Below are 11559 nucleotides of genomic sequence, written 5' to 3'. Positions count from 1 at the left end.
AACCACCATGAATAACACGGAGACATAATACATCATCTGCTCACCATGCTACTTTGAACCCTTTATTTAGCAGAAGTGCCATTGCAATATTTCTGTAGTCTTGCCAGTTGATGGTAATGAAAACGGCACTCCAGCGTCATGAAGTTTCTGCTCTAAACATTCCTAAATCAGTCCCTGGAAAAGAGTCTTTATTCTGTAAACCAGAGTCCTTCCTCACAGACCCAGTGGCCCATTCAGAATATTTTCCCACCACAGGGGTCCAGCATGGCCTGGTTCAAGGCATTTGTTACAAGGTCACAATCCAGAGGGTCTGTATGGAGGTGGGGACAGAAGGAGAAATGAGCTGCTGCTTTTTATGCAGGAAATAATTCAGGAAAAGGTTGTTGTTGTTTTTTTTGTTGTTTTTTTAACTCCCCTCCCGCAACTTGGATCAAATTATAATTCAAGAGACAAACCCATCGGCTTTCTATCAAAAACAAAACCTTCAGTCTGACTTTAGTTTCAGGCGAGTTTTGACTTGTCATGGTCAATATTCAATTAAAAAGTCTGTTAAAAAAAAACCTCAAGTCTTTCCTCTCAGTCACATGTTCACACCAACTGCAAGATGTTAAATGTTAAACATGAGTTTGCACTTGTGAATATAGCCTTTGGCTGTATGCATGATCCCACGATAACCTTATAGTGGCCATTCAAGAAGAATTACAAACAGCATGAAATCAATTTGTATCATTTATGAAAATGGGATTTACAATATTGCATGTAAGTGATAAATTCTAATAATAGGAATGATTGGATTTGTTTATTTCACAATGAGACATTCCAAAGCTAAATGGTAATTAAACCAAATGTGGTTATTGCACTTCAGTAGTTTTACATTTGAATGTGCTTCAGGGACTAGTTGGTGCATGGTATTACTAAATAACTGTCTTTGGTGGACAGTTAACTGTTATCGCTTCTTTCATGATGAATAACGTACACATCATATGTTAATCTACCTTCAACAAGAAAGTGTATGATTCTGAATGAAATGCAAATCAATACACTATTGATTAAAAAACTTCCAAAACTATATTTAAAAATCAGTCGGATTTTAGTCAGATTAGAAAAAAAAAAAAGTACAGCTCTGATTACAAATGTGGGGTTCTGGATGATATACTGTACTTGAAATTTTGAAGTTTTTGTACAATTAAAAACAACCCTGGGAGTTATTGCTGCTCATTGCACCTGTTTTTGAAAACAAACTTTCCACGTAATAAAAAAACAAAAAAAATACAAAACCAGAGTTCAGCTCATTAATGAACATCCCAACAGTAAAGCCGCAGGTCACTGCTTTGTTCCTCAGTGTACTCTCAGGGGTCCATCTTGTCTCCTCAACTCAAACTCAAACGTGATGTTTAAAAAACATGTTCATTCATCTGCTTTGAGGTGTCCTGACATGAGAAGTTGAATTTTAGCCCCCTGTCGTCCAGGCAATGTGAACGACTGTACCACCGCTGCTGGTTAATGATTGACATCGCTTGTGCTGAACTGTGCTGGATGGCTTGAGGCCTTTCAAAGAAAACAGTCTGTTATAATTTAACTGCGTGTTTAGGAAATACAGTTGCGTTCACTTGAGCTTAGACGCTGTGGTTAATTGATGTCAGAGAAATTATTCTCGGTTAAAATCTGAGTCCATCCACCGAAAATAACATTGCAATGCTGCAGCAAATATATGTGATGACTGAGGACTCTGCAGGAGCAGCAGCAAAGACAACTACTACATCAAAGCCAAACGTTTTCCTCTGCTCTTTTTACAAAAATACACTCACGTATGCAGGGTCTGCCTACAACAGATTGCCAGGATATAAACTGGCTATGACTTTCCAAGTGAGTTAAAGGTTTGTACACAAAGATTACAGCGCGTCAACATGAGGTCCACAAATTTGACCTTAATCAGGCGGTGAACTGTTTTTGACAGCCGCTTTGCACAGCTACAACATGATTTAGTGTATATTTGTAGGAAAACATGTGATGCATAGAATAATTTTTGTTATAAATATTCACCCTTAACTAACACATTACCCAGCATTCCTTAGGGCCCAAAACATTTGGATAGCAGAACGATTAAATTCAAAATGCCTTCTAAAAGTAATAAGGCATGTGGCTACCTGAGGAACACACTCTTACCTCTTTGGAATAGCTCATATTCTCTTCTGTAGATTATTGACATGATGTGGTTGTGACATGACCCTTTTTGCTGTTAGATTCCAAAATAACGTTGGAACAGAACAGACACTTAACCAAATATTTACTCATTGCGCCACTTATGGATTATACAGGGAACTGTGACAAGATATTTGAAATCATTCGATTTTAGTGCTTTTTTTCCCCCCAGACATGAACCATGTTTTTTCTTCACTGTCACAGAGGCAAACTTCAGAAACGTGGTGTTTGTGTTAAGTTACCGATCCGCTTTCATGTTTAGAACAACATGTACTTGTAGTCCGGGTTCCTCCAAGTAGCTTTGGCATTGAACGTAATCAATGTTCTTAATGTTCAGAATGGTCAACAATTACTCAAATTAAATCCAAAAGCAGGAACATTTTGTCTTTCGTATTCCTTTCTGGAGCTGAAATCTTTACTTCTCACAACAGTGTCATATAACTGCTTGAAAACCATCATATTTCAGGTTAACAAAGACAACTGTTAACCTTACTATAACCATGGCTCTGGAAACACTGCTCAGTTTTTTTTTCGTTGTTATTTCCAGTCCATAAAAACACAACATTTAGGTAAGTACTTCATGGGACTCCCTTTCAGTAAGAAGTAAGACACTCTCAATACCATGAGCAGCGTATTAGAGTATTGGGATCTTGTGGCTATTCGCAGCAAATGTGCCAGAAGGACATAAATACAGAGTTGACTTTCAAAAAACAAGACAAGTAATGGCCCTTGTGTAATGTTGGTCTGAATCCTCAAATATTCTGTACTCATTGCCACATTTGCATAAACTCTTGGTTATAATAGGCTTGTATGTGTCAAATGAAATCAAGGCTAACTGTTATACAATTATACTGCGGTATATTGCTGTGATATTGTACATTGTGTTCCATCAGGTGATTGGAAATCACGGAGAAACTTCATTGGCCCTCTTCAGAGATGCAGGCAGTCTTTTAAAGGTCTGGTCTATTTCCCTTCACTGGGAGCTAGAGCTCTCTAGTGTTCAAAGAGGTGAAGTGAATATATTAGAAATGAAAAGAACAGCTTCAATCCATTCCACCAGTTTTTATTTACCTCAGACTTTTGTTTTGGAGACTACGAGCTTCTAACACGCCACAGAAAAGATCAGTATTCATCATGAAAGGGGTACTCTGGATGATCACTCCACCTGGGACACAATGAAATAAATAGTGGTATCAGTTCTGTGATCAGTTCAAGATATTAAAATATATTAGCTCATTTCAGCTATACTTACATCAGCAGCTCCACAAAGCGGATATTTTTGTTCAGTGCTTCAATTGCTTTCATTTCTTCGTTGGTGAGTGAAAAATCAAAAATCTGGAATGATAGAGAAGTGCAGGAAATATTGACATGAGTTTATGTCATCTGTTTAAAAACACAAATTATGCTGTCAACCTTTGATTGACACGCGCCGGATGATGTACTGAATGTGGAAAGAGGATTTGGTTCCTCTACCTGGAAGTTATGTTTGATCCTCTCCGGGCTGAAGCTCTTGGGAATCACTACAACTCCTCTTTGCACGTTGAAGCGCAGCGCCACCTGGGCACTGCTCTTCTTGTACTTCTTCCCGATGGACACGAGCGCCTCGTCCTCCAGCAGAGGAGGACATTTCACATTCACCCTAAGCCACCGAGAGAGAATTCAGTGCAAATGATTGTTATTGTATAGAGGCTTTGTCGTTGAGTCTGTTACACGTCATAGAGTTTTCTCCGAGTCTGTGCAGACTCATGCAAATTCCAGCAGTCAGCATATTGAGTTCAACAACATCACCACCAGCATTAAAAGAAAGGTTCCGGTTCACAGATATCACAAACCTACATACCAGGATGCATCCCTGGAGGAGCCGATTGGGCAGTAGCCCACAATCACAATGCCGTGCCGGCGACAGAACTCCAGAAGCTTGGGTTGTGTGAAATATGGATGGCATTCAACCTACAGATGAGTGAGGAGAAATCACGTTACCTACAGCAGCAGCAGAAAGATCTGGAAGGCCGTGAGATTCCTTTTCCCAGCAGGTTTTATATTTACCCTGGGCTGGCAGAGAGGTTGATGCTGACATTTTCATTTGCAGGATTGCCAGGATTATAAATATGCTGATTAGAGATGAGAACTATGTTTGGGCAGTTTGGAGATAAAGCTGGAGAAGACGGGTTGAGATGGTTTTGGATCGGAAGCTCAACAGGAGGTGAACAGTTGTTGAAGAGGTCAGGACGAGGTTGTGAAGGGCTCGTATAGTTTGTGGCTATGAGTTTGTTTTTTCCGGTCTGTATTCTTTGATTTTGTCGCTATTAGTAGTATCACGTTGGTTTTTCTTCAACATAAAAAAACTGAGAGGAAAACGTTTATCTATAATCTATAAGTCTTTTTCAGAAAAGTACCTTTTCCTCACCCGGTTGCTCAGTTAAATTTCTGAAACTATAGAAGGTAAGATGGATGGGAAACAGCTGATGAAAAAAAGTGTATTACAATCCAACCCATAACGTAGTTTCAGAGGAGTAGACCGAGGAAGTATTTTGCTTTGCTGAGGAATGAAATACTTCTGGATATTTGGGTTTGAACATGTTTAATGTGAGGTTTCCAGCAGATCTTTTAGTCAATCGTCACACCCAGCAACTTCACTTCTTTCACTCTCTCTACAGTTACACTTTCTAGCAGAACTTTTAAGTTGCTATTCCCCTGGCGATTATCAAACAAGATAAACATTCTCTCAAATTAATGGTAATTAATAAACGGTTGTCTCTTGCTTAAATTACTTTTCATCCAATGAAAAAATTAACCCACTGATGCCATAACGCTCCAGTTTCTTCACCTCTCCAGGACCACTTCAACAATTGTTTACCAAATGTTGAGCTTTCAATCCTGACAACTAGATAACAAAGGGCCCATAAATCCACAGATGGGTCGTAAAAAGGCTCATAAAACATCAAAGGGCTCATAAAAGGGTCTTAAATGGGCCATGAAAGGATCATAAAACAATAAAACACCGGAAATACCTTGAAATCCCCGCCTAGCCCCGCCCTCTCTAGGTCATTAATCATGTCATAAATTCATGATTTACGGAAAGGATCCTCTTCAAGTGTACAGTTATGGCCATTGTAGGTTATAAATGAAGACAAACCAGGTTATTTCAATTAAAATGATCTAATTAGCACAAGAAGAGCTATGCTACTTTCTCCTCAAAACATTTGCAGAAAGTGGCAGTGGGGGCAGGATGTGTCACAGCCCTGATGCTGCGGTTTGTTTTCTGTTCGTTCTTATGTCTTTGTACCCCCCTCCACCCCACCCCACTCTCATCTCTTCATGGTTCCTTGTGTTTCAAGTCTCATCATGTTGGATTTTTACCTGTGCACATTTCATGCTGTGGCTATGTTGACATCTGCGCCTTCAGGTTCCATGTCTGTTGTGTTTTGGGTGTCTGCCCCCAGGTGTGTGTTGGACTCCGCCCTCCTGTGCTCCCCCACAATGATCACTCTCTTGAGTGTCTGCAGCTGTGTCTCATTACATTCATTACACTCCACTCTCGGGGTGCCTATACGTGCTGTCCTCAATTTTTGGGAGATGCCAGGTGGTCACATAATGTCTTCCATGTCTTTTGCCTTTGTTCATGTGTTCGTAGTCGTCTTCTTGTGAATTTTTCTTTTGTGTCTCTGGCGAGTGGATTGGTTTTGTGTGCAATAACCTTTGATTAAAATTTTCCGGTTAAACTACCTAAACCTCGGCCACGTTTACACGTACCCGGGTTGTTACAAAAATGGATATTTCCCCCTCTATGTTTACAAAAAAAAATCTTAATTGACATATACACCTGGTTCAGAGCTAGTATGAGCATGCCAAACCTGTAGGGGGCAGTGTAGTGAGAAGCATGAAGCCATGATAGCCAATCAGAATCCTGGCAAAAACACGACGTCACAAATTGTGACGTAAATATCCGCCGACCCCCCTTTAGTTGAACCAGGTGTATATGGGGTCCGTGTAAATGAAGATTTTGTTTTTTTAAACTCGGGTACGTGTAAACGTGGCCAGAATTTTTCCACATTTCCACTGTGGCTGGGGTTTTCAGGAATCTTCATTTGTGGTGACTCTTAGCTGTGTTAAGTAAATGCAAGGCCCAAATGCAGAGAAATATCTCAATCTTTAAAATACTCGGGTACGTGTAAACGTGGCCCTAGTCTCAGTCATGTCTTGGTTTGAGGCCTGTGAAAACCCCTGATCGAGAGTGAGCTGACATTACATCAGCTCTCCGTGCACCTATGACCAGAATCAACCTGGAAGGAACTGAGGCGGAAAAAATCCCTCCTCTTTTCACATATGAAGGTAGAGGAAATACCTTTTGACACCGTCTTTGAACCATTTTGCATTAAACACAGCTCACAGCTTGTAAGCTCTGAACAGGAAGTTGAAACTTTACAAGAGTGTTCAGGTGTGAATTTGAAAGCAATGCCTTTAAAAGTACATTTCTGCCTACAATAATATACTGTTGTACTCTTGTACATTTCACTCTGTTATATTAGTAGGGGTAGACAGAGACGAGCGGAGTTCACCTGGTTGGATACAGGTTTGTGCTTGAGGCCTGGTTTATTCAGCAGCAGCTCCAGCTGCCTCCGGTTGAAGTTGGACACTCCCAGGGATTTAACCAGCCCTGCATCTTTGCAAGCTTCTAGAGCCTGTGGAGAAGAAAAGATTTGCATCGTTTCAACGACTGATTGTGATTATTTTTACAGATTTACTGATTCATTTTAGAGAGATGAAAAGCAGAAAGAAGAGAAACCAGTCCTCAGTACCCTCGGTCTGTGACGCTGAGGCAGAAAATATTCAGGCGTCAGCTTTGCAGTATAAAGGTATATCATGTGCTGAAGTTACTAAACATGCCATCATTTTTCAAGATTTTTCAAGTTGAAGCATTCTTTTAAAAAAGGTTGATGAAACGAACTCAAATGATATCATCCTCATTTTATATTTAATTCTACACACTATGATTTAAAAAATTTTTCAACACAGCTAACTTCAGTCTCTTCTTCTGAATTTACACAAACACAAATCCCCAAATTAAGCCATAACATCTTGGCCTGGCGGCCACATACAGCTCCGTCATCACTCCTTGTGGCTTTGCAAAATGACATGCAGATTAACAGTAATTGTATTTTTAACGCTGGCAAACAGCAGACTGTTTCTTTGTACGTCAGGATGAGAAACCTGCCAAAAAAAAAAGGTTGCGTCTGCCTTTCATTAAATAAAATATGTATAACATCTTATTATGCAGCCTACATGGCGCCTTTCTCGTAACGTGAGTGATGTTGAATTTTTATCTGTTTTCCTCCCACAATCCCCCCCAAAAATACTTGCACTGTGGGTCCCTGAGCAAGACCCTCGATCTCCACCAGTTTCCTCAACTGTGGCGGCTCGCCAATGGGTCAGTTCGGTAAAGAAATTCCCACCAAGGGGATTTAATAAAGTATGATAAAATATAAATAAATAAAATAAATGAAACTAACCACTGATGCATTAATACAAGGTTTGGGGGGGGGGGGGTTATTTGCTCTAAATAATAATTTTAGTTTGATTGCAACACCAAAAAAACAACACTCTAATATAATGCCTAAATGCAATGGGAGGCACAGTGGTGAGGCGTCCAGCCTCATAGCAGGACTGTCCGCCGCTCAAGTCAGAGTTTGGCTTGGAAACCTTTAGTTTGCATGTTCTCCCTGTGTCTGTGTGTGTGTGTGTGTGTGTGTGTGTGTGTGTGTGTGTGTGTGCGTGTGTACATAAAGCTTGAAGACCCATTATATAGATCAGGGATGTCCAAACTGTCCTCGAGGACCGGCGTCCTGCATGGTTTAGTTCTCTCTCAGTTGCAACACACCTGATTTCTGAAGGGGCTCATTGAGAACCAGGGGTTTCTGATTGGACACACCTATTTTCACATTCCTGTTACCCTGGGCTGCAGAAATGTGACCAATGCTACTTTAGTCCATAACCAATATTTACACACAGCACAAGCTATGGCTGATCAACAACCAAACCTTTGATCATTAGGACAATCATGCACTTTAAATCATAATTAAAAAAAAAAAATTAAAAAAAAGGCCCTTTACTTATTTCAGACTACTGAGTAAGCGCTTTACTATTTGCACTTTATGGTAGGTTTTAGTTTATCATCTTTGTGTTTGTTTTACCATATTGTTTTTTATTTTTGTATATGTGTAACCTTGTATGGTCTTATGTGGCACAACGGATGGAGATTAGCATTGTGCTAAATCCTTCATATTTACAGTAACCTCATGCACTGTCCCATCCAAATAAACAAATAAATGAAATGAAACAAAGCCTGCACCAATATTTAGTCTTTACGCTATCCAACCCGATGACTCCTTTTGCAAATCTGTTAGTCCAATTTCAACCCTGTTACCATATCATTTTAATTAAAAATAATCAAAAATGTATTTCTCAGCTCACTAGGGTTTGACTTATTGCCCTTTAAAAAGGATAAGTGTTATTGTTTATAATGTTTTAGAGAAGATATTTGAGAAGAAATACTGAAATAGCTAATGTAAAACACGTCAATATTGGAAAGCTCGATTTCACAAATTACTTAATTTAAATCATGTCATATCAGAACTAAAAGGTTTATTCAGTTACAATGTTACTAATGGTAAAGGAATTATGGTTAAAAAAAATGAAGGTAACAGGGAATGACTCAAATGTACATTGTCAAACTAAACTCACCTCCCATGTTGCGCAGAGGTCTGTATGGTGGTAGATGTATTTTCCATCATGGTCCTTGGGATAAAATTCATTTCCAGGCTGAAATATAGGCATAGTACCTTGAATTATTTGTGAACTATATTTCTCCTCAATTCATTTGCCAGTTCCAACATATTTTACACTGCATTTCACACTTTTGCTGATTGTTGTTTATCCGACGACCTCACTCACTACATATTCAAAGGATAGAAACATAAAATTGCAAAGTACAACAATTTATTTATTTATTTTTATTAATTTACCCAGCATATTCTTTAAAAAATGTGAATGGGTTCTTATTTCAGGTCATTTGTTGGAGAAAACCTCATGACACCAACTTCATACTGTGACTGCATGTGAATGGCTGACTGGTGAGTTATCAGCTGGTTACTGTGTAAAAACCTTGAAGGCCATAGGAAGCTCAACAATGTAGAGATCCACATAGTCCAGTCCTAAGGTTTTAAGTGTCCTCTCCAAGGCTGGTCTCACCAGCTCTGGCGGATGGAAGGTGTTCCAGAGCTGAAAAACAGATGATCCAGTTTCTGCTTTAATGAAGCGGTTTCCAGAAAACATGACATTACCATGATGCACCCTTTCAAATTGTGGTGAAACTCTATCAAATCAATATGTGTCCCGGGAGAAACTTTAGTGGGATGTGTTACCTTGCCGCAGTAAAAAATGTCTTCTCGTTTAACAGTTCCATCAGCGATCTTCTCTCTGATGGCTCGACCCACTTCGTGCTCATTGAAGTACACCAATGCCCCGTCAAAGTGTCTGTAACCTACATCTATGGCATGTTTCACACACTCAAGCGCTGTACCTCTGGGGGTCTTTTGGGAAAACAGAAAACACAAACACTGTTTGACACGCTTGCATGAACTGTATAGCTACAATGGAAGCTAACAATGACTCTGGATATGCAGCGTTGCTCTGATTCAGCAGCTCAGCTCTGCAGCGCAGCTGTTTGAATGTAGAAACACACAAAAATAAATAAATTGAACTCACCGTTCGAGGGTCCCCATAGGTCCCCAGTCCCACGAGTGGAATACAATTCCCATCGCTGAGAGGGATACTGTGGCTCTCTGCAGTTAAATTCATCTGCGTCTAAAGTTCAGTAGCTGTGACTAACTCGAGCCTGTCTCTCAAAGAACACGTCCATGAACATTGAACCCAACCTCACTATCTTTCTTACTTTGAGTTGCAAATAAGGCGTTCACCCTATTTGTTTGTACTCCTCAGTTTACTGATTACTGAATACTAACCAGCAGTTCTGCAGTGTCTGCAGTTCTCTGCATGAATAAAACTTCAAAACTCGCCTAGCCACATAAAAAAAATAGGAACATTGTTTTATATACTACTTGGTTTTATAAATACCAAGCAGGATTCAATACAAGGATCATGTTAAGAGCAAAGGGTAAATTGCACAGGATAAATAATTTGTGAACACAACACTTTCATAGCTAAAATAAGAATTGTTTAGTAACCTGTTGGCATTCAGATTAACTTGACTTAGACAAATATTAACTCCTTTACATGACCTTGACTTCTATTACCTGCTCCAAAGCTATTCCTGGAAGCAGGCCTGGCTTAGTTTGTTTGTGCTGTCTGTAAACAGGATGTGTTGGAGAAAACTGACATTTCCACTGTGCATCTGAAGAAAATAAGCCCTGTACACATCTACAGTACACCATGTATACTTATATCAATGTGATATATGAAATACAAGTCAGTTATCAATCTGTGGGCAACATGGATTGTATTTAGTCACAGATTTTTTTTCAGTCTCCACATGACAGAGGAACAATTCAGTACAGATAGTCAATATTGTACAGAAACATGTCACACCTAGGCCCCGTTTACACAACAACGAATTAGAGAGTATCCGCAAAACTTTCTTCACTTTTCTCCATTTTCCTCACATTTATAGTGTATTGTTCTCTGCACACGTCTGTGTAGTTTCATTATAAAATCAAGCAACAGCGCCCTCCAGTGGCCTGGCATCGTTGTCTCTGTGTCCTCTGCTGCAGTGTAAACACCCCCACTTTTTTTTTTGCGGATTAGGTGTTATCACGTGAAACGTTGTCGTGTAAACAGGGCCCTAGATTACAAAGCGTACTAGATTTACCTTGTGTACTCACATAATATATCAATCAGTTAATCAGTCAATATATGGTCATATGTCCTAATTGATTGGATGATTCTGCATTTCCCTGCTAACAACTTCTGTTCGGCCAATATGGTTTTATTTAAAAATGTCTTTAAGTGGAACCCATTTCCAAATTTGTGCACTAACATCCATGTATGAAGTTGAATTCAGTGAAAATGTTAGATTTTTTTTGGGACCGGGCGCCACCAGGCGCCAGTGTAGTGGTTGGCACTCTCACCTTGAGGTCATAGAGAGAATGTCATGGGTTTGAATCAAGTTCAGTATTTGTGTAGTTTACATGTTTTCCGTGCGGGTGTGTAGGTTTCCTCCCATCCAAACACATGCATGTGATGTTAATTGGTTTAAATTGCTCATTGCGTCTTTGTCCTCGGTTTGCTCTGTCATGGATCTACCTGTCCCGTGTTTATCCTGTCTTTGCCCATTGCCAGCTG

General features: G+C 39.7%; 1 protein-coding gene across 3 annotated transcripts; it reads right to left on the bottom strand.

The window, feature by feature from the left end:
• Window positions 1-34: 34 nt before the first annotated feature.
• LOC308117163 (aldo-keto reductase family 1 member D1-like) lies at window positions 35-10462 on the bottom strand. 3 transcript variants are annotated; one of them, XR_013935825.1, is made up of 10 exons: window positions 9967-10144; window positions 9624-9791; window positions 9364-9480; window positions 8944-9021; window positions 6762-6884; window positions 4043-4152; window positions 3676-3841; window positions 3455-3537; window positions 3274-3367; window positions 35-310 (listed from the first exon to the last, which is right to left on the bottom strand). XR_013935825.1 is itself a non-coding variant. In XM_080475862.1 (9 exons), exons 1-9 carry the CDS (start codon window positions 10057-10059, stop codon window positions 3325-3327), a joined length of 981 nt encoding a protein of 326 aa, XP_080331988.1. In that variant the 5' UTR covers window positions 10060-10462; the 3' UTR covers window positions 3252-3324. The 3 variants fall into 3 exon arrangements, 2 of the variants coding, with proteins under 2 accessions (XP_080331988.1, XP_080331989.1); XM_080475862.1 differs by lacking the exon at window positions 35-310 and having other exon boundaries at window positions 3252-3367; window positions 9967-10462; XM_080475863.1 differs by lacking the exon at window positions 35-310 and having other exon boundaries at window positions 3252-3367; window positions 9451-9480; window positions 9967-10097.
• Window positions 10463-11559: the final 1097 nt, after the last annotated feature.

Source organism: Lipophrys pholis (genome assembly GCF_963383615.2).
Source record: "Lipophrys pholis genome assembly, chromosome: 11".
Lineage (NCBI taxonomy): Eukaryota > Metazoa > Chordata > Actinopteri > Blenniiformes > Blenniidae > Lipophrys > Lipophrys pholis.
This window is presented reverse-complemented; position numbering and strand designations above follow the sequence as displayed.

Bases quoted from the DNA above. Each gene is read 5' to 3' on its own strand.
- LOC308117163 (XM_080475862.1), bottom strand. From the start codon at position 10,059: ATGAATTTAACTGCAGAGAGCCACAGTATCCCTCTCAGCGATGGGAAT. The intron at 9,792-9,966 runs GTGAGTTCAATT...TTTTCCCAAAAG, and splicing joins CCTATGGGGACCCTCGAACG to ACCCCCAGAGGTACAGCGCT. The intron at 3,842-4,042 runs GTATGTAGGTTT...TCGGTGGCTTAG, and splicing joins TCCTCCAGGGATGCATCCTG to GGTGAATGTGAAATGTCCTC.